The sequence below is a fragment of the Python bivittatus genome, unplaced genomic scaffold, assembly GCF_059951505.1.
Source record: "Python bivittatus isolate LINGU-HERP-01145 unplaced genomic scaffold, Pbiv_v1 ctg000570_np1212, whole genome shotgun sequence".
NCBI lineage: Eukaryota > Metazoa > Chordata > Lepidosauria > Squamata > Pythonidae > Python > Python bivittatus.
This window is the reverse complement of record NW_028277097.1, coordinates 8,097,135-8,120,550: the sequence shown is the minus strand read 5'-3', so window position 1 is coordinate 8,120,550 and position 23,416 is coordinate 8,097,135. Positions and strand designations below refer to the sequence as shown.

At 37.8% G+C, this 23,416-nt stretch overlaps 1 protein-coding gene across 2 annotated transcripts in view; it reads left to right on the top strand.

Moving 5' to 3' along the window:
• The window catches only part of WDR70 (WD repeat domain 70), a 138,867-nt gene that overhangs the window by 69,625 nt on the left and 45,826 nt on the right, over window positions 1–23,416 (top strand). For both annotated transcript variants that reach the window (XM_088152978.1, XM_088152977.1), the window contains exon 10: window positions 6,483–6,657. In XM_088152978.1, coding sequence (XP_088009104.1) covers window positions 6,483–6,657 — 175 coding nt within the window. The remainder of the gene's footprint in view (window positions 1–6,482; window positions 6,658–23,416) is intronic.

Here is a 23,416-nt window from a genome sequence, read left to right as displayed (position 1 = left end):
GCACTTAGAAGCATTTAATAGAATCTGCTCCACAGATGTAGAACCCACCACTTTAAAAAAGCAAGTTACAAGTAAACAGGGTATGCACTGTGCATTACGTGAGTCCTTTGAGCTGAAAAGTGTTGGGTAATCTTCATGCTTTTGTTTTTAGCCCCGATACAAGCACAACACTGGATTTAAATGTACTTTGTTTAAGGTCAGTGTTTAAGATTGACTTGTGTTTGAATTTGGCAGATACTTCTTATATTTGGTTTCTACAAATGCTAGCATTTTTCTAATTGGTTCTGAACAATGCACATCCTTCATTATGTAGATAAAAAGGAAAGTGGCTAGTGCTTCCTCTTCTAATTCTGTTTATAAAAAGAGCAAAGCGATAGATTAATCTCCACCAATTAGATAACATACTCTGCATATTTTATTTTGTGCACTTATATCTCAGCAAGAGTGGGGATCCTGTACTCACACCACTGAGCCAGCTAATAGTGATTCTGGGACTTGTAGTTCAAAAGCATCTGCGGGCTACAGGTTCTCCACCTTTGCCTTAAGTGTGCAAAATAATGTCTGTGATGTTCACAGGCAGTCTTTCATTCAGGTACTGAGAACACACTGACCTGATTAATTTCAGGAGATGGCTTCTTCCCATGTTCTTAATCCACCATGTTTCACTGGCTAAGCCAAGAACAGTAGTTATGCATAAAAAAATAAAGAAATGTATGGAAAAGCAGAAGAAAAGTGGAGTGAAATCACTTCATGGTTAGCCAATTTTTTTAAACTTATGTCCCATTAATTGATTGACTGTTCATCGCATGAATTTTGCATCAAACTCTGGATCCTGAACACGACTTTCATGTTTACTGCATTCTCAAGACAGCAGATCAGAAAAGTGAATTGTAGGTACTTTACTGCAGGTTACTTAGCAGAGTTAAATCCTTAATCACCTCTATTCTACCCTGATGAGACCACACCTGGAATGCCATGTACGATTCTAAGCATCACATTGCCAGAAGAATATTGTCAGATTAGTTCAGAGGAAGGCAGTAAAGATGGTACAGGGACCTGACAGTATGGCTTATGAAGACAGGCTGAAGGAACTTGGGGTGTCCAGCCTGGAGAAAAGAAGGTTGAGGAGAAATGTAATGTTAGTGTTTTGGTAGATAAAAGGATGTAATAGGGCATGGTCAAGAATTATTTTCATGGCTACAGAAATTAGGACCAGAAATAATGGATGTAAATTGCAGGTACCCACATTTCATTTAAATATAAAGAAAAACATCCTGACATCTGTATAACAGTGAAACAGTCTATAATTGGAAGTTCCAGGTCCTCTATCTCTGGAGGTATTGGCTGGACAGCCACTCTTGGGAATGGTTTAATTGGTTTTCTTACATATTGCAGAAAGTTGGACTAGATCAGTGTTCCTCAACCTTCGCAACTTTAAGATGTGGGGACTTCAACTCTCAGAATTCCCCAGCCAGCCATGCTGGCTGGGGAATTCTGGGAGTTGAAGTCCACATATCTTAAAGTTGCGAAGGTTGAGGAGCACTGGACTAGATAACTCTTGTGGTCCTTCCAGTCCCACAGATCTATGATTCTACAACCTAGTTGATCTATGAACCTTCTTGAGCCAGGAGATCAGATGACCAAGAGCAAGTCTCTAGTGCCATATTACAGGTTATTCATTCTCCATGAAGTCCAGTAATTTTCCATTAAGTTATGGCAAGAAGTAAGTCCCAAACTGTTATATTCTTTTTTCTACTCCCTCCTTTATTTGCCCATCTTCCTTCTTGTGTTGAGCGTCTGCAATTCTGGTTGTCACAACTTAGTTTTTTATAGTGTGAATTTGATTTATAGACTGCTTCTGCCAAACCTGTGGATATAACAAAGTCCTCCCAGTGTATAGTTTTAACAAACATTGCTTGTAAGTTAAAACAATACATGTTATTTGTATTTTGTAAAATAATAGTAGTGGCACTTTTATTTAGGGTGTTCTTATAACTAAATGCAGTACAGGTAAATAAAATTTTTTAAAAATTACGTGATATAAACTAATATCAGCAATAAAACAATATAGTAATAAATATAAGACTTTTATATTTATGTGCTAATACCACATAATTAATATAAGAAATTTTATAATACTAGAACAACTTTAATATAAATCTCTACCAAATTGTGTGTATTTCACAACTATAGATAGAAACTGATGGAAGTTGTATAATTGGTAAGCATATGGTGGTATACACTATTTGTGTGTGTAGGCTGCTCCAAAGAAATCTTGGTATCTAATTGCATATACATTTTGCATATTGCATGACTTGTATGTATTTGCTAATATGTAGTCTGTGTAAGATTTGTATTCAGTTTGGTTCTGGAAAATATACACGAAATGGTACTCTTAGATCTTACTTACAGAACCTTGTCTTCTTAGGAGATGGCTGTCTTGAGGCAGTAGCATTTGCCTTGGCAAGGGATCCAATATATTTGGGTATCCTTGGATTCCAAGAATATTTTTGGACAAATGAGCTTTGTCCAAAAGCATGTTCTGAGTTCTTTCTTTATACTGTAATTATCTTTTTGGCCTGCCAGATATTAAAATATTTGTATGTAATAGACACCTGAAGATATTTAATTAATAACCTGGAAGAAATTGAACATTCTGATATAATAAAAGTCTTTTGTATAAGAATGTTTAGCCAGTCCACCTGTAACTCTCTTCCTTCCTCCCTGTCTCTTCATTCCCAGCTCTATTTATGTGTGTCTAAGAAACTGTAGAGGAACACAGAGATGAGCTTGCAGAAAATATGCAGCAACCATTAGTAAAATATGAGCTTAGCCTAGGAAAACAAAATAGCATGAGAAAAAAACTAAAGATTGCCCCACCTTGACTCTCTTTGGTGTAAGAGAAGGGGAAGAGGAAGCACTGTCAGGCTGTCAAGAGTCTCTTATTATAGTCTACTAATAAAATAGAGGTTTAGTATTTTTGTGGTGTCTGTTTCCTGACCTGGTTTACCCCAAAAGGCTGATAGAAGCATAGCAAAACTAGGTAGCCTTTTTCTTAAAAATTTATCTGTGAAATGGATATAAACAGAGGCAGTCGATTCATCAAAGTGACAAAAGCAATGTCATAGAATCATAGAGTTGGAAGGGACCTAACAGGTCATCAAGTCCAACCCCCTGCACATTGCAGGATTCACTATACTTCCCCAATAGATGACTATGCAGCCTTTGAAAATCTCCAGTGAAAGGGAAGAAACCAGTCCATGTAGTAGCCTATTCCACTGATTGACAGCTCTTATTATCAAAACGTTTTTCCTAATATCCTTGAAGTTTCATCCCCTTGGTTCTAATATGGCATACCTTCACAAAGCAAGCACTGCCCATTTTGTACATACATGTGATATCATGATGTGCATACAAAAGGGGTGGAGCTTGCAGTGCAATGGCAGAGCACTGCTTTCATCATTCCGCCCACCCCACCCCACCTTGACCCTCCTGCAGATGCTCTGGGTGTAGAGAAAATAAATCTCTGAAAAACAGTAGCTTTCCATTAAGGAGTGATAGTTAAATAATGAGAAGAGCTTAGTGAGCTTCTAAGATCCATATGTATCTAAGTAATATTGCCTTTATTCCCAACCTTGATATGTTCAAGTTGAACGTATAAATGCATTTATTTTTGCTCTCAAAAAAAAAAATTAAGCATGTGATCTTATACTTGTATGTTTGCGCACAGACATTTCTCATGTCTTCAGCTGAACCCAAGAAGGCAAGGAAATTATAATAGATTTAATCCAATCTCTAGATTTAGATTTTCTTTTCTTCTCTTTTCTCCTGGTTTTAGTTCCTTTTATCTACTACTTATTCATTTTCTGTACTTTGCATTGACTGATTATGTGGCATCAAGTTGGGGTCAGCTCTTAGTGATTACATAGATAGATCTATTCCAGGATGATCTGTCTCCAACCTGGTGCAGAGAGTAAGGAAGATTAACTTCATGGAGATATGCAGGAATCATTACCTAGGCAACTAGGGCTGAAGCATTTTTTAAGTCCAGAACGAGATAGCATTTGGAAGCAGTTCAAGCAAATGCTTCTCTAATTCACTGAAGTATAAAAAGGAAGAGGAAATACAGCACAGACTTGCAAGATTCTGTTGTTATAGCCAATCTCAATAAAAATAGTTTTAGTCTTCCTGAACTGGTTTACCTAGTGGGGCTGACACCTGGTTCTTCAGGTCTCCCAGTGGTACACCCATCACTGCTGAAATTGAGTCCATGTGCATTGCTGTTAGTTGTCCTTTTCTGTTTTTTCACCTTTCCCAACATTATGGATTTCTCAAGGGACCCAGGTCTTTGCATAATGTGTTTAAATTGTGCCTGGTCTTTTGTGTCTCATGTGAGAACTCTGGGTTGATTTGTTCTACCATCCATTTGTTTGTTTTCCTGGCTAAACCTGTTATTATCAGGAGTGTTCTTCAACACTAATGTTAAAAGGATCAATATTTTTTCTATCCTGCTTCTTCAAAGTCCAACTTTCACTTCCATAGAGGGAATGGGAAAACCATTGTTTGCATAATTCTGTTCTTTCTAGGAACAGACACATCGTGACATCTCCCTGTCTTTTTCAAAGTCTTCATTACTATCCTACAAAGTACTAGTCTACGGCACTTGACCACTGGTTCCCTTACTGTTGATAGTTAATCCTAAAAGGCAGGAACTAACTACAGGTTCAATGTCTTGATTGTACATTCTAAGTCTAGTTGCTGTACCTGTTGTCATTATTTTGGTCTTCTTTAGTCCCATTTTTTCACTGTGCTCCTTGATTTTCCTTATTAGAGTTTGCAGATAAATTACATTTTCAGTTATCAGAGTAGTGTCATCAGCATAGCACGGAATCCAGTTTTAAAAGCATGTTCATTTTCTTCCAGTCCAGTCTCCCTCAGTATATATTCAACATATAGGCTGAATCTGTAAGGAGAGGGTACATACCCTTGTCTCATTCCTTTGCTGACCTGTAGCCAGTCTGTTTTACCATGTTTTAACTGGACTGTAGCTTCCTGTCCTGCGTATAGGTTTCCCATGAGAACAATGAGTTGTTTTGAGATCTTCATTTTCCTAAGGACATCCCACAGCTTGACATAATCAATAAAACTGAAGGCCTTTCTATAGTCAATGAAGCACATATTGACTTCTTTTTGGTATTGTTGGCTTTTTCAATTATCCAGCTTGCATGAGCAAACTTCTGGTATTTCCCTTTCTACACATTGGCTGATCCTAACCATTATTTTCCTAACATGCAAAATTAAGGATATTGTGCAATAATTGGACACTCTGTTAAGTGTCCTTTCTTTGCGTTGATAAGTGGACTGACCTCTTCCAATCTCTTGACCCCTGGGACTTTCTCCAGATTTGCTGGCATAGCTTGGTTAACATTTTACTGATTCTTCCTCTATCGCTTGACATATTTCTATAGATATACCATCAATCCCTGGAGCCTTCTGACTTGGTAATGAGAGGAATGCTGATCTAATTTTATTTTCTAGTTCTCAGAAATAGAAAATATCTTGTAAGGTATCTTGGATGTTGACATCCCTTCCATATAGAATGTCATTGTACTCTTTCACCTTTGTTTGATCTTTGAATCAGTGCTTGCTTCAGAAAGGAATCGTTTCTCTTCCATGTGGTCAGGAAATGTGGCTATGTTTATACTTCAGCAACGCTTGCTTGCTTGCTTATTTATTTATTTATTTATTCGAATTTACTCAAAGAGCGACTCTGGGCAGTTTTGTAGCTACAAGGGGCTCATTCCATTCCATTCCACTCCATGTATCTGTTAAATTGATATCCTTTCTTTATGAGTTCATGGTGGCTTACTTGGGGCTCACCCTCCATGATCACCTCTTCAACAACAGTGCTGTGAATAGACTGGCTGGGGAATTCTGGGAGTTGAAGTACACATATCTTAAAGTTGTTGAGATTGAGAAACAGTGGGCTAAGCTGAGAGAGAATGACTATCCAGAGTCACCCTGTGAGTCTCCATAGCTGGTAATAGACTTGAACTAGATGTCTCTGGTCCCGTTAAACATCTTAACCATTGTACTACCCTGATTCTTTTGGCATTTCATTCTTACTTATTGTAAGTTCAATTCATTACTTTTTTCTTTAAAGTTTTTAAGAATTTCATATAAGAACATGGGAACTCAGTAGTTGCCCAGTTAAAATTTAGCATTAGGATGGAATTTGAAGCAAAATCCACTTGAAAAAAGAATTTGACAGATTTACCTTATAACTGTTCTGCTGTGTGTGTGGCTTAACAAGACAGAGATGTGTATGCACTTTCAAATTGTATTAATTTGATTAATTAATTAAGTTGTATTTATGGCTTGCATCGTAATGAAAATTAGATATTTGCATATCATTCGGATATACTGTCCATCATACAGACTTTTTTTTTTTTTTTGCATTATTTCTGTTGCTTTTTCCCTAGGACTGTAAGAACATGGGATGTCACTAATGACAAAAAACACAAGACTGTGTTTAAACCACGTTCAGCTCAAGGCAAAAGGGTGATTCCAACAAGCTGCACCTACAATAGAGATGGTAAACTCATTGCAGCTGGCTGCCAAGATGGGTCCATCCAGATCTGGGATAGGAATATGAATGTAAGTAATCATGTTTTCATAATCCAAAGCGACGGTGTGAAATGCTAAATGAATTCCTTGCTCGGCTGCCAAATTTTGCCCAGTTTTAATGTGTTTAATGCCAAATGTTACCCAATTTATCCAGTTATCCATGCGATTCAGTGAGTGTTTAGGGGTCTTAAGCTGAAAATTGGTTCACATGAAGACTGGTTTGTTAGTCCAAGGGCTACAATACTGAAGTCTTTTAATATATTGATACAAACATCTTTAGGAGTCAAAAATGAAGAGTGTCATAATATGACATTAAATATAAATGTATTACATTTTTTAAAATCTGGGAAACAGAGCTACTGTTTTGCCATTTTATCTGGCTATATAGGCCATGTTGATATCTCTGCAATAATGTTAGGGTTACTATTAACATTGCTTTGGGAATGTTGTGGAGAGCACTTGCATGGAGAACATCAAGGATCAGCCAAGCTGTTCATTCTGTGGAAAGGCTCTGTTGTTATATAAAAGTACCAAAACTCTGGGCAGAGGCACCTCTCCTCCCCCCCCCACCACCACAGCGGGGCCCAGGCCCTGCACTGGACTTATGGATCCTGCCATATACACCCCATGTGGGATTCTTTCTCTGTCTCAGGTACCCTGAGAGGGTGAGGAAGTAAGACCAACATATCTGGTTGCCTAGAGTAGTTGCTGGACATCCAGCACTAGTACCAAGGAAAAGCTGTAGTAGTGGCAGGGAGAGTAAAGTAGTGTGGATGAGCAGGTCCTGCCCCTAGTTGTGACAGCACCTTGATGTAGGGTGCTGTCTCAGCCTCCCTTGTGTAGGCACAGAGCCAGCTTTCTCCTCAGCCTGGAGTCATTGGTTTCAACATCTGCAAGGAACCCACTGAGTGCCACAGTTTTGCACATCTCTCCAAGTCAGGGAGACTAGCCCCAGGAAGGATCTGCAGGGCTTGCCTAAGATCAGAAGCAGCTGCCCTATTTCTGGAAGTTGCTCTTCTGCTGAGTGTACAGACACTATTAAAGTAGCAATAACAAAGTGGGACTACCTCAAAATCATGAAACTTTGATGGCAAACAAATATACTTGAAAAGAAGGCTGTAGCATATTTGAGTCTTTACAATTTGAACTTTACTAAGACTAGCATAATTTTTGCATTTTTAAAATAATTGTTATGCTGCTTGGATTTTAGATTAACTTAGCCCTGCCCCCGCCCCCAAAGAATCATTGTTACCTATAAAGAAAGGATCTTTTCATTCCAATCTGATACGCATTTAGGCTTTTTATGTTAATACGATAGATCTACATGCATTTCATGATCTTCCAGCACTACTGTTAAGAAAGTCGTGGGGAGGGCTAAGTGCATAAAAACGTAGGCCAAAAAAGTTTATTGTCATTGTTATTAACAGGCCATTGGTGTTCCTTTTGTTGACTTTTACTACAGTAAGCTCACTCCACGTGCTGGCATTTGCACAGTAAATCTATCACCCACTAAAATAGCCTGGAACACCATCATTTCCTTTTAATTTTTTTTCAGTTTGTAAACAAAGATGTCACAAAACGTTGTGGCTGAAAGTGCAGTTAAAGATGGTAAGACAGTCCTTTTCTAGTCACCAGCAAATGTTGTAGGCCATCTGTAGTCTGAGCAGTAGCTATGTGTCTGGCTCCAGGAGCTAGCTGGAAAAGTTTGTTGGGAGCAAAATGTCACTCCTTCATAAATGCCTGAAAAACAGTGCATGCAGAGCAATGTATTATGTCATTTTTTTAGAAGGCAAACAGAAGTTCATAAGGAAAAGGACATGAATAAGCAGACTATTAGGATTGGTATTGTTAATTTCCTAGTAGAAAACCTAATATATGAATGCTGTCTGCCTTTAAGCTAAACAGGTGAGGAAAGCCAGCATCTGAAAAAATTATTCTGTTCAAAGAAGTTTACACTATGAATAACTTCTAAAACTCCACTGTTAAGAAGTTTTACTAGGTTTATACTAGAAACACCAGCAGAGATAAAAAGCTGACAATCAAAATATGCTCAGATATATACCAACTTTGTGGTAGATGTGATGGACTATTTTAAGATGATGGATTTTTCTCAATTCATTTGGACCAATTCATCTTATTAAATGGTACAAAAACTTAACATGTTGACATTATTGTCAAGCTCTCTGGCTTCTAAATTGCTTCAGCTAATCATTTTCTTCTGACCTGATGGCAAGGCGGTAGACTTGTGACAACTTCAAGTTACATTATAAGCTTAATTCTATGGGGGAAATGTATTTTCTTGATTTGCCAAAACAAGAGATTCCACCATGATTCTAAGATAACATATCTACCTTTTGATTTTATGGCACGGGGGGGGGGGCAATGTACCTACTCCAAATATTATACTTTTCAGCATGCCTCATATTTGACCATGTTGGCTAAGGCTTGTTGGGAAGTGGAACTGAGTAACTGACTGGGAGCTATAGGTTATCCACCTATCAAAACTGCAACAAGGAAGAGGGAAATTTAAGAACTCTTTTTTGTTTACTTCTTAAAAAATAATTGTCTTTTCTTAAAAGTTCATTGTGGCTAATTATCATAAAGCACAATGAAATTTATTTTTTTTCATTTGCTGGGTGTTGAATCCAAGGCACTATGAAATATTTACAGCAGCTGAAATCAATACAAAATTTAAAAAGTCTCTAACTACACTGCTCAGTGTTAGAATGGCAGAAACTATAGCTACAAGGCAAAATCTCACAAAATGATCAAGCATTCTGTTTTCATATCCTTCTCTTTCCCAAGGTTTGAGGTAGGCAGTGTCTTTAATATTTCAAACTACAGGGAAAGGGGAGCACCAGTTCCTTACCTAGATCTTTTAGCTTCACTTTGACCAAATGGAAAACATGAATTGGAAGAAGTACAATCCTGCCATGTTTATAGAACTGTTCTAGCCTGTTTATCTGGGAAAAAATTGAAGCTTTTCATAAAAGAAGAACATGATATTATCATAGGATGATCAGAAAAACTAAGCAGGGTTGATGTATTGTCGAAGGCTTTCACGGCCGGCATACAATGGCTGGTGTGGGTCTTCCGGGCTGTGTGGCCGTGTTCTGAAAGTTTTGTTTCCTAATGTTTCGCCAGCACCTGTGACCGGCATCTTCAGAGTGCAGGAGCACAGACAGGAGCAGATACTGGACAACACCAACAGCCACTATACCAGGCTATACCGGGAAGCCATTGAGATTCACAAACACCAGCACAGTTTCAATAAAAAAGAGGAGAGTCTAAAAATCAACAAAACCTGGCTACCAATCCTGAAAAATACAGCCTGCAAAAGGTCAACGAACTCAGCTCAACCACCAGGACGTGTGAACAGTTCACACAATGAACTTACTAATCACCCCCAGCAGCCCCTCGTTAACAATTCAATAGAAGAAAAAACCCTGCCTAACCCCCAGGAAGATACACACAGATTCTGACACCAAAACAAGCAGCCACTCAGTAACCCAGCCCCCCCCTACCCCCACCCAGATCTCTATAAATACCCACAAAAGGGTCTCATCACCCTGGGCACAGAGAGAACTGCTCCTGTCTGTGCTCCTGCACTCTGAAGATGCCAGTCACAGGTGCTGGCGAAACATTAGGAAACAAAACTTCCAGAACACGGCCACACAGCCCGGAAGACCCACACCAGCCATCGTAAGCAGGGTTGGCTCAGAAATGCTTCTCTTCAAAGACAAATGTCTTACTACAACTTTTTAAAATGATAGTCCATATGCAAGGTTTCCTACGTGTTAGAGAAACTGAATTAACCTTTTGGAGGACAGGGAAATGTACTTTTGCACAGATCATGGTGGCATGCTATGTAACGAAGCAATAACTATTTCTGAAAAGTGCAAGCCATCTCAACTGAGTTAGCATTTTTAGTTTTATTAAGTTCTGGTTACAGGAAAAATGATTCTCACCCTGCTGATTTCCCTTCCCCAAATCCTTAGCGTTGTCATTTTTCTGATGTTTATGTTAAAATAACATTGTTGTGTTTATTTGAGAAAGAGCTTCATTTATTTAATTTGTTAGTAAGGGAACTAAGGCACGGGAAAACAGCACTAACGTTAGAGCTTCACCTTGACTGAGAACCAAACCCAGAAATAGCTCTTAAAGCCACTAATCACTCTGTAACACTTGAAAGAATAACAAATGAGTGTCTGAGCAAATGCAGAGTACCTTTTTTTCATCAGCTTGCAGGTGGGTCAAGGCTGCACATCCTGGCATTTTTCTTTTTTTAGAAACAATAAAGAGAACACTGGTGCTGGAGACGTTAGCCTTTTTCTGTTTGTAAAGATAAAAAGAATCCTCCCAGAGCAGATCAGAGATTTATCTAGTCCATTGCTTTTCAAACTTGACAACTTTAAGATGTGTGGACTTCAACTCTGATCTAGTCCATCACTTTCATTCACTAGCCCATGAGAAATCTGTAAGGTGGACGCTGAAAGTAATTGCTTTCTCTTCCATTGAGTTCCTCAACCACTGAGATTTTGTGACGGTTGTCTCTGAATACAGAGCTTCCCATGGTGATCAGCAGCCTATGAGACCTTATAACTTTGCTTAAGCCCTTTTCAAAAAGTTCCATAAATAGAAAGTAATTGAGCATTTCCTTCATTTGCCTTAAAGCTATTGAAGAGTAAACCTCCCTGGGTTTGCTAGGTTTTGCTACCTGTCAAAAAGAAATTTGTTTTTGTTGATGTGGTCCAGTAGATTATAACTAAATAATCTATTTACTTTTAATTGTATTCCATATGATTAATACAGGTAGTCCTCATTTAGAGACCACAATTGGGACTGGCAACTCAGTCTTTAAGCAAAGCAGTTGTTAACGACTGTGCTTATGATCTTACTTCAGCTTTCTTTTGCTTTACAGACCTCTGAAGGTCATAAATGTGAAGATTGGTTGTAAAGTTACCTTTTCATCACCATCATAACTGCAAATGGTCACTGTACAAGGAAGTTGCTAAATGAGGACTACCTGTATAGGGAAAGTGTAGGGGATAGTATTTTTTTGCTGGCAAGTTGTATGGGATTATTATTATTATAGGATTGTGTTTGATGGCGATCTCTATCTATAAATAAGCTTCTGTTAATACTTATAAATCATCAACATCTGTGGTTGGGCTGTCCTGGCAGTCAGATATCTTGAATATTGGACATTGATAGGTGGTATTTTAATTATTTTTATATTTCTCTGGTGACATTCTCTTATTTCGTTATTACTCATTGCTCTTTGTTTGGTTTCATGGTGTGTTTTTAATCTTTTGAATGTTGTCTTTTGCAATTAAATGGCTTATACATTGAACAAATAGTAATAATTAGGGACATAAACTTGAAAAAGCAAATACAGTGGTACCTCGGGTCACGAACTTAATTCGTTCCGTGACTCTGGTTGTGACCCGAATTGGTCGTGACCTGAATCAAATTTTCCCATAAGGTTCAATGTAAATACGGTTAATCCGTTCTGAACCATATGTATTTTTTTTAAACCACAAAAATATGACACAAAGTAGTACAGTATGAAGAGAGAGAACACTAACCTTGCTTGAGGTGTGGAGGACAGGAAGGTGGGTGGGGAGGCGGTTATTGTTTGGAAGGAGAGTCCCCCTCCCTACAGGAAGCCACGACCACGTGTCAGAGCAGGGAAAATGGCCGCGGATCCTGTTCGTCACCCGATGCGGAGTTCGCGAACGGAAGCAAAATTTTGCGAACGGTGCTGTTCGTGACCCGAATTGGTCGTGAACAGAAGCGTTCGTGACCCGAGGTACCACTGTATTAGTAACTAAAATCTAGTAATTATTATAACAAACTAAATTAACAGAATATTTTGGTGAATGCCTACTCAGAAGCTGTAGTGAATTCTTTGAGACTTGCTACCAAGCAGATTATTACCCTTTGAAGGAATGTGTTAGAGCAGCGTTTCTTAACCTTGGCAGCTTGAAGGTGTGTGGATTTCAACTCCCAGAATTCCCCAGGCAGCATGAATAAAGTAAAGCATAATCTGTGTTAGATTAAGTGAAACAAAGATCATACGTACAAACAAGATTAAGTGATGGAAGGCCACAAACAGTGGTATCTGCAGCATGAGAGGTGTCAGAAAAGGCAAGATGGCAGAAATCATGTTGTGATGCAAATCCCGCCTGTGTTCTCCATTTTTCAGTGCTGTATGTATGTATAAAAGGTTGCATTGCCACACCACTTCCACCATCTTTCCTTTCCTTTCCTTTTCTTTTTTTAATCTCTCCCTGTGGATTCTGCAGGCTACAAAATCAATATTTGAGGTTTCACGTTTGGTAAAATCAGCATTAATTGCTTCCATGAATTCTAAGGTTATTAATATCATGTTGAAAATTATTTTTTTCCTTTGGATAAACTTATGATTCTTATATTTTTATGTATCCTATCTGTTACTGTTTGGGATGTATATACGACATGAATAAATGAATTCTTTTGACTTTTTTTAAAAAAAAAATGTTTCCTTTAGAGAGGGTTTTGTCTTGTATTACCCTTTTATAAATATTTTTTGCAATGCAACTTGTAAATTAAATAGGTGTTTTACTATGGTTATCAATCATTACTTCTGTTCATATGACAAACGAATGGTTCCGTGTGAACCTTTGAAGAATATTTAGCTCCATCTGGAAATTTCTTGAATAAATATAAGATGAAAGGCATCCAAATAGACAGTATTTTTTTTTGCAAGCTCAAGATAAAGTTTCCATATCCATAAGTATCCCATATTTTTTATTCCAGAGGTATGTGTGCCAGACCTCTGCTACAGAACCTGAAAAATCACATACAGCATGCCAGAAGCAAATATTAGCTATCTTTTTCTATTTACATCTAGTTCTGCCAGTAATTCCTAAGTTCTAGCCTGAAAATGGTCCCATACAATCATCAAATGCTCCTCTGTCTTGCTAAAATATAACAAAAACAAACCACTCTTCTAATTAAATGCTTATTTATTCAATTTATATATTTATTCAAACGAGTACTAACAATAATTATAGAAACTAAAACTTTTTTTAATGAATTAAAAATAGTCTCTAAAATGAAAGGGCCAGTTTGGTCTAGTGGTTAAGGCGCCAGGCTAGAGACCAGGGAACTGTAAGTTCTAGTCCCGCCTTGGGCATGAAAGCCGGCTGGGTGGCTTTGAGCCAGTCAATCTCTCTCAGCCCAACTCACCTCACGGGGTTGTTGTGGGGTAAATAGGAGGAGGAAGGAATATTAGGTATGTTTATCAGTAAAATGATAAGGGCGAGATAAAAAGAATCACTTAACAAAATCTGGTAGAAGAGATTCATCACCATTGAGAGTGGGGGACAAATATTGCTTTCTGTAGGGTAGGAATGGGACAAGAAAAGGCTCTGTGTCCAATGTGCTGAGTTAATGGGCTTCTGACAGTGGAGACCTCCTTAGAAGAGCCTCTCCTGCAGGTCTTAATGGCCAGTTGTAACAGCAGAGATGGTCCCTGAGCTATCAGGTCCAATCTGTTTAGGACTTTAAGGTTGAACACCAGCATTTTTAATTGTGCCCAGTTAGCAATTGTCAACTGGTGCAATTCTTCAGTAAAGTCACTAGTTAAGAGTGTACGGCACTGTGCATTTATCCTGGATACTTGTTCAGGGAAGCCCGATAGAGAGCACTTCGTAATAGTTAAGAGATACAGTCAAGGCGTAGATAACTGTTGGCAAATCTTACTGGCTCAGGAAGAGTTGCAGCTGGGCACTAGCCATAATTGAGCAGATACGCTCTTTATCACAGCAAACACCTGTGGCTGAGGAATAAGATAAAACCCTATGTCAGACCTTTGAGGTAGGCCAGGTCAAGAAACAGATGTCTAATGGATTCCAGGAATGCTACTTTACTCTTATAGGGAATAATAACAGGAACTTGAAAGTCTGTCAAATTTTCTCTCTGTCCCCTCTTGTACTAAACAAAATTAAGGGAAGTTATTTTGCTGATTGTATTCTGTCTCATGCTTGTTTTGGACTGTGTAATCACTTTTTCAGGTCTTCTTTAATGGCTCATTCCTTCTTTTCCCCCATTAATGGCTCTTTCGTACCTTCCTTTCTACATTCATTTACACCCTATGGGACATCATAAGTCAACAGTGGTCACACAGTACTATATTATGCCTGGCAATAAGGACTAGAACCGCTGCCAGATAATCCAAAAGATATTAACAGACACTAGTATGAAAGCATCCAAGAGGTTTGGGACAAGTAGCAGGGTAGAATTTCCAAGGTGGATCCACCAAGGTACCAAAGCATTTGCAGCACCAGATCCCAACAAAAAACCTGACCATCGCTTTGGATGGATGGATGGATGGATGGATGGATGGATGGATGGATGGATGGATGGATGGATAAAAATTGGTCTGCTTTGAAAAACAGAACATTTATGTTGCAGAAGCTACCTTTAGTGTCACCTGAACTTCCTTGAGTCAACTACAGCTTGAAGGAAGCAAGGCCAGTCAGTGCCCTGCCTTCTTCTTCCTGTAAGAGGTAGACTGCAGACTCCCATTATATGTTCTTTTGCAGGTTTATTACATATGTGCTCTCCTTCCCCCTCTTCACCATTTCCCCTATCTCCCTAATGTGTATCTGAACACAGACAAGAACAGGACCCGGGATTTCTCCACCACTGAAAACATGCCTCCCTCCCGAAACCCCATCGTACATAAAATAGGAAGAATAAGAGTGGATTGCCTTTGTCCCCAAACCCTCCCAAGGGGCTCCCAATGGGGCAGCCCTTTTCCTGACATCCTTTCTGTGCCAATGCTGTCAGCAGCAAGTCATCTCCGTGCAGCTTTCCTTTTAAGCATGAGCCCCAAAAGACTGATGCGTGGTGATGAAGTCCTTGGCAGGTTGCCTCTGCTGGGAGAGCTGAATCTTGATGCTGGCCCTGCAAAGAGGCTATGTTTTCTGCAACTCAAGGAATCTTTTGGCAGCTGTAATTGCACAGACAGACAGGATGCAAGATGGTGAAGTACTTTGTGTTTCTCTCAGTCTATCAAGGCAAGGTGTTTTTCTCCTTCACCTCAAGTCATAAGAGATGCTGGAATTTCTAAAAGCAATCACTCTTTTATAATAAACAGTTTATAGTAATACAGTATCCAGTTGTTTGCATTAGCTAATACAGAGACAAGAGACATAACATAGTTCTATATCTGTTACTCCTACCAAAAATAACCTGGCCAGTTCTCTTTAAATCTGAAAGAGAAAATACAACTCTACAGCAATAGATGTTTTCTCTAATGCTTAACCTTTTGAAGAGAGCAAAACAGTATCTGTACTTCTCCATTTGCAGTTCACACAGTGAAGAGGGTGGAGGAAAGAGTAAATCTCTGGGGCTTTACTCTTTGTTACGAAGATGACACTAACATGATTCAAGGAAAAGGGAGAGATTGTTATAACTGCATGATATCAAAATCCCCCAGTGAACAAGAAGATGGATACTACTCAACACCCCATTTCCCTCCTTGGAGAATTTGTTTTATTTATATAAATGTTTTAGCTCACTTTTCATTCAGAGTAGTGCCAAAGTGAGGTTAGCCATCTCTTGTGTTGTTTTTTAATAGGGAGTATGAAAGGCTTTTGAACCAGTGGACGCATTTAAAATTTTGAAGCAGTGAGCGCTTTTACAGAAATGTCTGCTGTGGAGGGCATGCTCATTCACAAAACAGCTGCAGTGCAACAAAACACCAATTTACTAAAAGCAAAACCTGTGGAATTGTTCTCCACCACTCCATGTGGTCTCCAGCCTTATCTTTCTCACCTTTCCTAGCAGGCAGGCATATTTCCAAGCAAAGCCCTTGGCCATGGAAGCATGCACAGCAAAAATAATGTTTTGTTCCAATAGGGATGTACACAAAACAGAAACATGAGTGAATGAATGAATCAAACAAACCACTGGGCCTCAGAACTTCAGCCAGGCTGTTCCAGCCAAACCAAAACCTGAACATGTGGGCTGTTACAAGGTTCAGCTGAGACAAAATCTGGAGGTGTCTCGTGGGACAAGTAAGCCATAGCCATGCACCTTGCCCCCTCCCATTCCTCCACATGGCCTGTATGCCATCCTACCTACCAGTCTTCCCAGAACCTTCCTTTACCCCCCTCCCACCTTAACCTGCCACGCTTAGTTCAAGCACAGCCTACCGACTAGCCTTCCTACCTCTGATAGAATGGAAAAGATACACATTATCTGTTACCTTGTTGTATTATCTGCCAGACATACAAAACTGTACTTGTGGCTGAGAAAGTAGCTGGGAAAACAACAAGTTTTGCACACACATACACAGAGTCTCTCACGAGGAGGGGAAGTTGAAATAGCCAAGGATCTGGCAGGAAGTACTGTTCAAGATGGATTCAAAGAGGGAGAAAGGAGAAAAAGGCTAGTGCATAAAAATGGAATTGAGCAGTTTGGGGCTGCTGACAAGATGCAGATTAACTTTGAAAATGCTTTTTTCCTAATAGGTAAGTTTCTTTAGCAAAGCTCTTCAGGAACACAAATGTGTAAGATGAAATGGGGTTGAATAATAAAATAGCCTTTTCTGCTCAATATTTGCTCAAAAGGAGGGAGACATCCATAGATTTTTTCAAACTTCTGTCTTCATCATTTACCTAAACGGTATTGCAAGTGGGGCCTGTAAAATGTTGTAGAATGGAACATTGTAGTTAGTTTCCTAGCTAGCTGTACAATCTTCCTTTCTCAGTTCAATCCCTCTTTCAGTACAGTCAGAATTCATTGGATACTTAGCATTCATCTTCACAGTTAGTATGTATACTAGTCTTCCCAAAACTGACACCCTATAGATGTATAGATTACAACTCCCATAAGTAGCATGCTGTCGCCATGTTGGATGGGTATGATGAGATTGATAGTATCCTGTCTTGTGAGTACCAGTTTGGGGAACATACACATATATTTTTCTTAATTCACTGTTCTACACAGTTTCTACCAAATATTTAACAAATATCTCTGGAGACTAGAGTAGACCATCTTTTAGTTGCTCTGAGAGATGATCTACTTATATGGAAGATGACTATCTTGATTGAATAAACAGCTGGATATAAATGTGGATGTTATTAATTTGTTCATGTCTCTTGAAACAATATGTATAGCAAAACATGCAGAATCAAATAAGCAGTTTGAAAAAAGTACTACCATAGAAAAGGTAGAGGTAATATAGTTGCTTAACCAAAAAAAATGAATCATTTCTGAATATTTACAGTCAAATTATGAATCTCAAAAGCTACAGAGTAAGGTCAAGACAGTGGTGTAAGTGTACCTTAATATGTCTGTTTTGCTAAATAACAGAAAAAATGGACCATTTTTCTTTATGATAGTGCTACTTCATGAAGCTTATTCTGAGCAGATGTTGATAGTAGGCAGAAGGCTTGATGAAAAAAAGGAAAATTTCCCAGCTGTCTTTTACTTAACATATAACTTGTAGTGATGTTACACAGAATGAAACCAGATATACCTGTGGAACAACTGATTTTCTACAATTAATTTTTACTCTTTAACTGTAAATATATGTGTAAAGAAGATGGTAATCTGTTACAAAAGATATTGTTAATACAACTAATATGGAGCAGATTTTAATCATTTACATCTAGTGGGAAAACTTTACAGGTTTTATATTAAAAAAATAAGCTATAAGTTCTTTCCAACTCAGTGAAACTTTGAATTATGAAAAGGAGCTCAGGGCTCTGCCCGTCTGTTCATCAGGAGGTTAGCTCTCTGAAAACTGAAAAGAATGGGACCAAATTTGGTGTGGTGGGAAAAGCCAGCAAAAGAAAGATGAAAAATAGACTGGTTCTGGCCTGGGGCTGCAAAGAAAAAAAATCAAGAAAAAACTTCAGTGCATCCCTGTTAGAGAGAAATTGACCAGCTACTCAGAATGTCACCAACTCCTCCATTCTTTGACCTTATTTTTCGTTCCCTGTCATGTACACTACATCAGAGCTGCAGTCAAGGGGTTGGAAAGAATTCCAAAAATCATGCTCTGCATGCATTCCTTACCTTGTTTAAAAACAACCATTTTAAGGATACTAGCTGTAACTCTGTATCACTTTCTTTCTGTAATTTGGCAAGTTCATTAGCAGGTGGTCCCTTTGCACCATATGCCAGAGCAGAAAACTTCATATCCCAAATCTTACCTTACTTTTGCATCTGATTTGAAACAGGTAGCCGCTAATTTAGTCAAGCTGAATCAACCCTGAACCGAACTTAGCAGTTACTACACATCATTACTGATTGTATGGGATGAGTGCAAATGTAATACAGCTTAACCCTTAAATTAGGATTTCTCTCACATACCTACCCTTTCCTGTTGCTTTGCAACCTTGTTAGACATGAATTCCAATGGATTTAATCAGGATTGGCTTTGAAGATGCCATTACTAAACCCAGTGAAGGCAGGGGAAATTTGTGAGTACAGGGTACTTTTTGAGCTGAGAACTGTCCTTAAGGAGACAGCATCTGTATGACATATAAATTATAGCTTACCATGGTAGTCCTTTTTTATCTTTTTAAATAGTAATGAGATTCTAACCCTTAATTCTGTAGTGTTTGGATCAAGTGCAACATCATTTTAAACCTCTTGATGTCATTTGGAGGGGTAGCAGGACAGTCAGCTTGCTAAGCAGTTATATATATATGAATTGGCAATTTCTGTACTTACCTACTGGTACAAAATCCTTGAGAAGGTTTTCATATTAAGAGAAGCAGTTAAATATAGTACTAAATCAGGTCATGTAATAGGACTGAACTTCCAAAATATTAGCCAAGTAACAGTTCAGGGCTTGCCAAGTAACATAATTTATAAGGAGTGAGTGGTGAGAACTTAATATTTTCATGTATATTAACATTTTTCATGTTCAACGTAAAAATAAAGGGAGGGCAATTGAATGATATCCAAAAGCTTTGTTTTAATTAATGATGTTTATTATTTCATGATGGCCAATTTGCATTATCGCTTTCAGATAAAAGAACTTACCAACAAATCTAAATGTTTTACATGGGCTTTCTTTTTTAAAAAACTGAAATAATATTTTTCATAGCTGAGGACATTTTCCCAGAAAGCAGTTTTGGCTTCCTGACTTTCAATAACCAGCAATTATCACTGGATAAAAATTTGCAGAATGGTGACTTTGTAAGACAAAGATATTTTATCTTCTTGCTAATAATTTGTTTTAGGCTGATGGTTCTTTTCTTTTCTTTTCTTTTCTTTTTTTGTCTTTGATAAGGGTTCCTCCTCCCCCATTTGATAAATTTACTAGAGAAATAGAATGCATAGGTATTAACCGATGTTTTATCTCTGTCAAAATGTCAAGTGGGGTTTCTCAGGTATTTCATAGTAACTGATTCCTTTGCCAGCAGATGTTGGTTGAATGCTGCCTTTCTCAATTGGTAGTGCCTGCCAGCAGTGTTACTCTACAACTTTCAAGTCAGTAATCATGGAAGTTGAGGAGCAACTTATTTGGAAGGAAACAGATTAGAGTAAATTTGGTCCAATAAAATTTCATATAAATTGACTGACTATGTGCCATCAAGTTGTTGTTGACTCTTAGCGACCACATAGATGGATTTTCTCCAGGAAGATCTGTTCCCATCATATAAATAGCTATTACTCTATATAGCTTTGTGCTATGGGTTGTTATTATGAAAAACATTCAACAGAAGCATAATTATTAATTTTTCCTATTTTATTACTAATTTTATTAAAAATTACAACTATAATGATAAAATATTAATACAAACTAAAAAAAAATAAAAGGTGCAGAAAAGAAAAAGAAAAGAAAAAAGAAAAGAAAAAATAAGGATATAGTAAAGAAAAAGAAAAGAAATATATAAAGAAATGACTTTCCCTTTCATCACAACAAGTATAAACAATTTTAGTAACTTATCACCTTCTCTTAAAATACAACAAATGATCTCTTCTTCCCATATCCCATCTCTTATCTATAAACAACTCCTTAAAACTTTGTCATTTCAGTCTTGATCAACAAAAGTCCATTAAGGGTTACCAGAGATAACATATCTACTTTAACCTTAATCAAATAAACCAACTTTATATTCCTTTAACAATCTTGATCTTTAGTCTCTTCAAATAATGTCCTAAAACTTTATTTCTTTTCATGTTTTCTTGTCCTCCTCACAAAATTCTTCAAAGCTTTAACAAGCCTCTTTTGTAAATCCAATATAGGAAGATTATCCAGGTCACCCTCTTGGTTTGTTATTTGTATATCCCTTAAGACATCGACCAGTTTCTTTTGTGTGTCCAGTATAGCATCTTTTTCCATATCATTCTATCTATCATTTTTAAATCCACTTTCAGATCAGCCTCAGTCTTGTCTGGTAAAACTTGCTCCTCTTCCATAACATCTTTTAAACACAGTCTATCTATAGAGGCAGATGCTCACACATTGACTTCTGGGTCCATTGTTCAAAAATATCCTTCAATATGTCAAATGTTAAAATATTTTGCTCCATTCTGTATTAGTAAGTCAAATTTAAGTGTTCTTCTCCTTTAATTGTAATCTTTAGTTCCTTCTAGTTCCCTCTAGTATCCAATTTTCAAAGTTCCATCCTATCATGTTTTTTTAAAAGAATTCAAAACAAAAGCATTTTCCCACGGGAAACATTCTTATAATTAATTCCAAAATATTATTTCAAATTTAGCTGGACCTTTAGTCTGTTTGTAATTTTCTAAAATCAAAGTTTTAATCAAACAGCAAAGTTTTGCTGTTTATTCCAGAAAAAAAATTTAAATTCTTAAACTTGTGTTTAAAACTTCTTTCACTAAGGATTGAAGGAACTCACCCAGTGCTGTAAAACCTGTCAATCCAAAGGTTCTTAATAGCTGAAAAGCAGTTAACAAGCAATTTCTGAAAGTGATTAGAAAAGAAGTATGCAAATCCAGTATCCTTAAAGATGCCAACTGTGCATTGAGCAAGATGGCTATTCCCTCATCTCCCAGAGCTCTAAACCCACCAGAGACCACTGTCTTGCAGCCTCCTTGTGAAGAGCAGCTGTATGGAGCACTTGTGGGCAATCTCAAATCCTCCCCTTGTCCGGAGAGGAATTACAAAGAGCCAGTCTACTCACTGGCTCTTCATTCTGCTGCGGTCGTCGGCTCTGCTTTTAGCGGAGCTGTCTGCAGTTCGCCATTTTTTCCCCAGAGGTCTGTTTTTTTTTTTAACTGGGATATAATTTTTTGTTTCTTTGTCTCAGTTTGTGAGATTTAGAGAAAGGAACATATCCTTTAAGGTCACTGGTCCACCTGAGCACTGTTTATGAACTGGCCTCAGTTGTACAAGGTTTGAAGCAGGCATTTTTCCTACTCCTACTTGGATTTGGTAAAATTCTGAATCAGTATCTAACATGCAAAAAAAAGGTGCAGGTTAATTATAATGCATCCTCATAATCTTTGATTTTGCATTCCTGATTCAGATTCCTTGGAAGATGGATAAGATGAAACGTCATAGATAAATCTAGTCTTGTGGCAAACACATTTTTTGAAGTACTATAGTAATTAGTAAAAAAAAAAAGTGAAATGCTACCAAATTTCTCATTATGTGTATCCCACCACACCATAATGAGCACAGAAGGATCAGATGCAAATGAGTTGTATTCCATTCATCTCACAGTTGAAAAACTTGAAACATATCTTTAAGGAACAAAAAATAGATTATAGCGTAGTGAGGAAAGATAAGCTTGAGATGAGTTTTCAAATCAGTAGGTCGTATTGCATACTTTGAGCAACCTATGGTGTGATTTGGTGATTAGAAGAGAAAACAGAACAGAAGATTTCTATTACTGGATGAAACTGCTTGTAGTGGCAGCACAATATTTTTCTCTAACTCAGTACCTACATCTGGAGAAAATATTTGCTGGGCTGCAGCTTCCATTCATGAACCTAATTGCTTCCAACCTGCCAGGATGAAGGAATTTCTCTGTTGCATTGAACTTACAAAGCTTTCATGATGAATCAGTTGTCTAATCTAATGGGCAGCGGCTTTCCAAAATTTAAAGCGAGAGCCATTCCAAGAGCTCCTGGAGATGTCAGAAGTTTAATCTTTTATATCCTTAATACTTTGGAATTAGTAACTAAAAGTCACAGCAAAAGTGCGCCAGTGCTTTAAGGCAGACCATTGGCAATGACTACCTTTACTGTTACTGTTCCTTATCAGTCTGAACTGAGAGCAACTGCACCTACCTTTATTCTGAAGGAAGGAAGGGTGACCAATCCAAACTCCAGCTGTCAACGCTCAGACCATCCATTCTTTTTTAATTCTCCTGTGGTTAAACTTGGAAATTTGGCTTCAAGTACAACAAAGACGAAGAGATCTTTTTGTAGGTTTTGTCGGAAACCTACTTCAAAGTCTCAAATCCTGATTGAAAATTAAGCATTCATGAATGCAAAGATAGAGCAAGGGATAACAGATTGATGTTTTGAAAACAAAACACGTAATATAAAAGTTGCAGATCAGTGCAAGCATCTAGAAAAAATATAACACATACTCTGTAGATATGCTAAGCCATATTGTAGCTTGATTTTGGCTATGGTGCGGGTGTATTTTTACTGCCCAGCTCCTTAGATGGTCAGACAGTTGATAATATAAAAAAGACTAAAAAGATCATAGTCTTTTTTAATTTTGATTTGTTATGTGTGAGAGGTGTATGTGTGTGTGTGTAATTAGGGTATTCAGTTTCACGGATCATAAAGATTG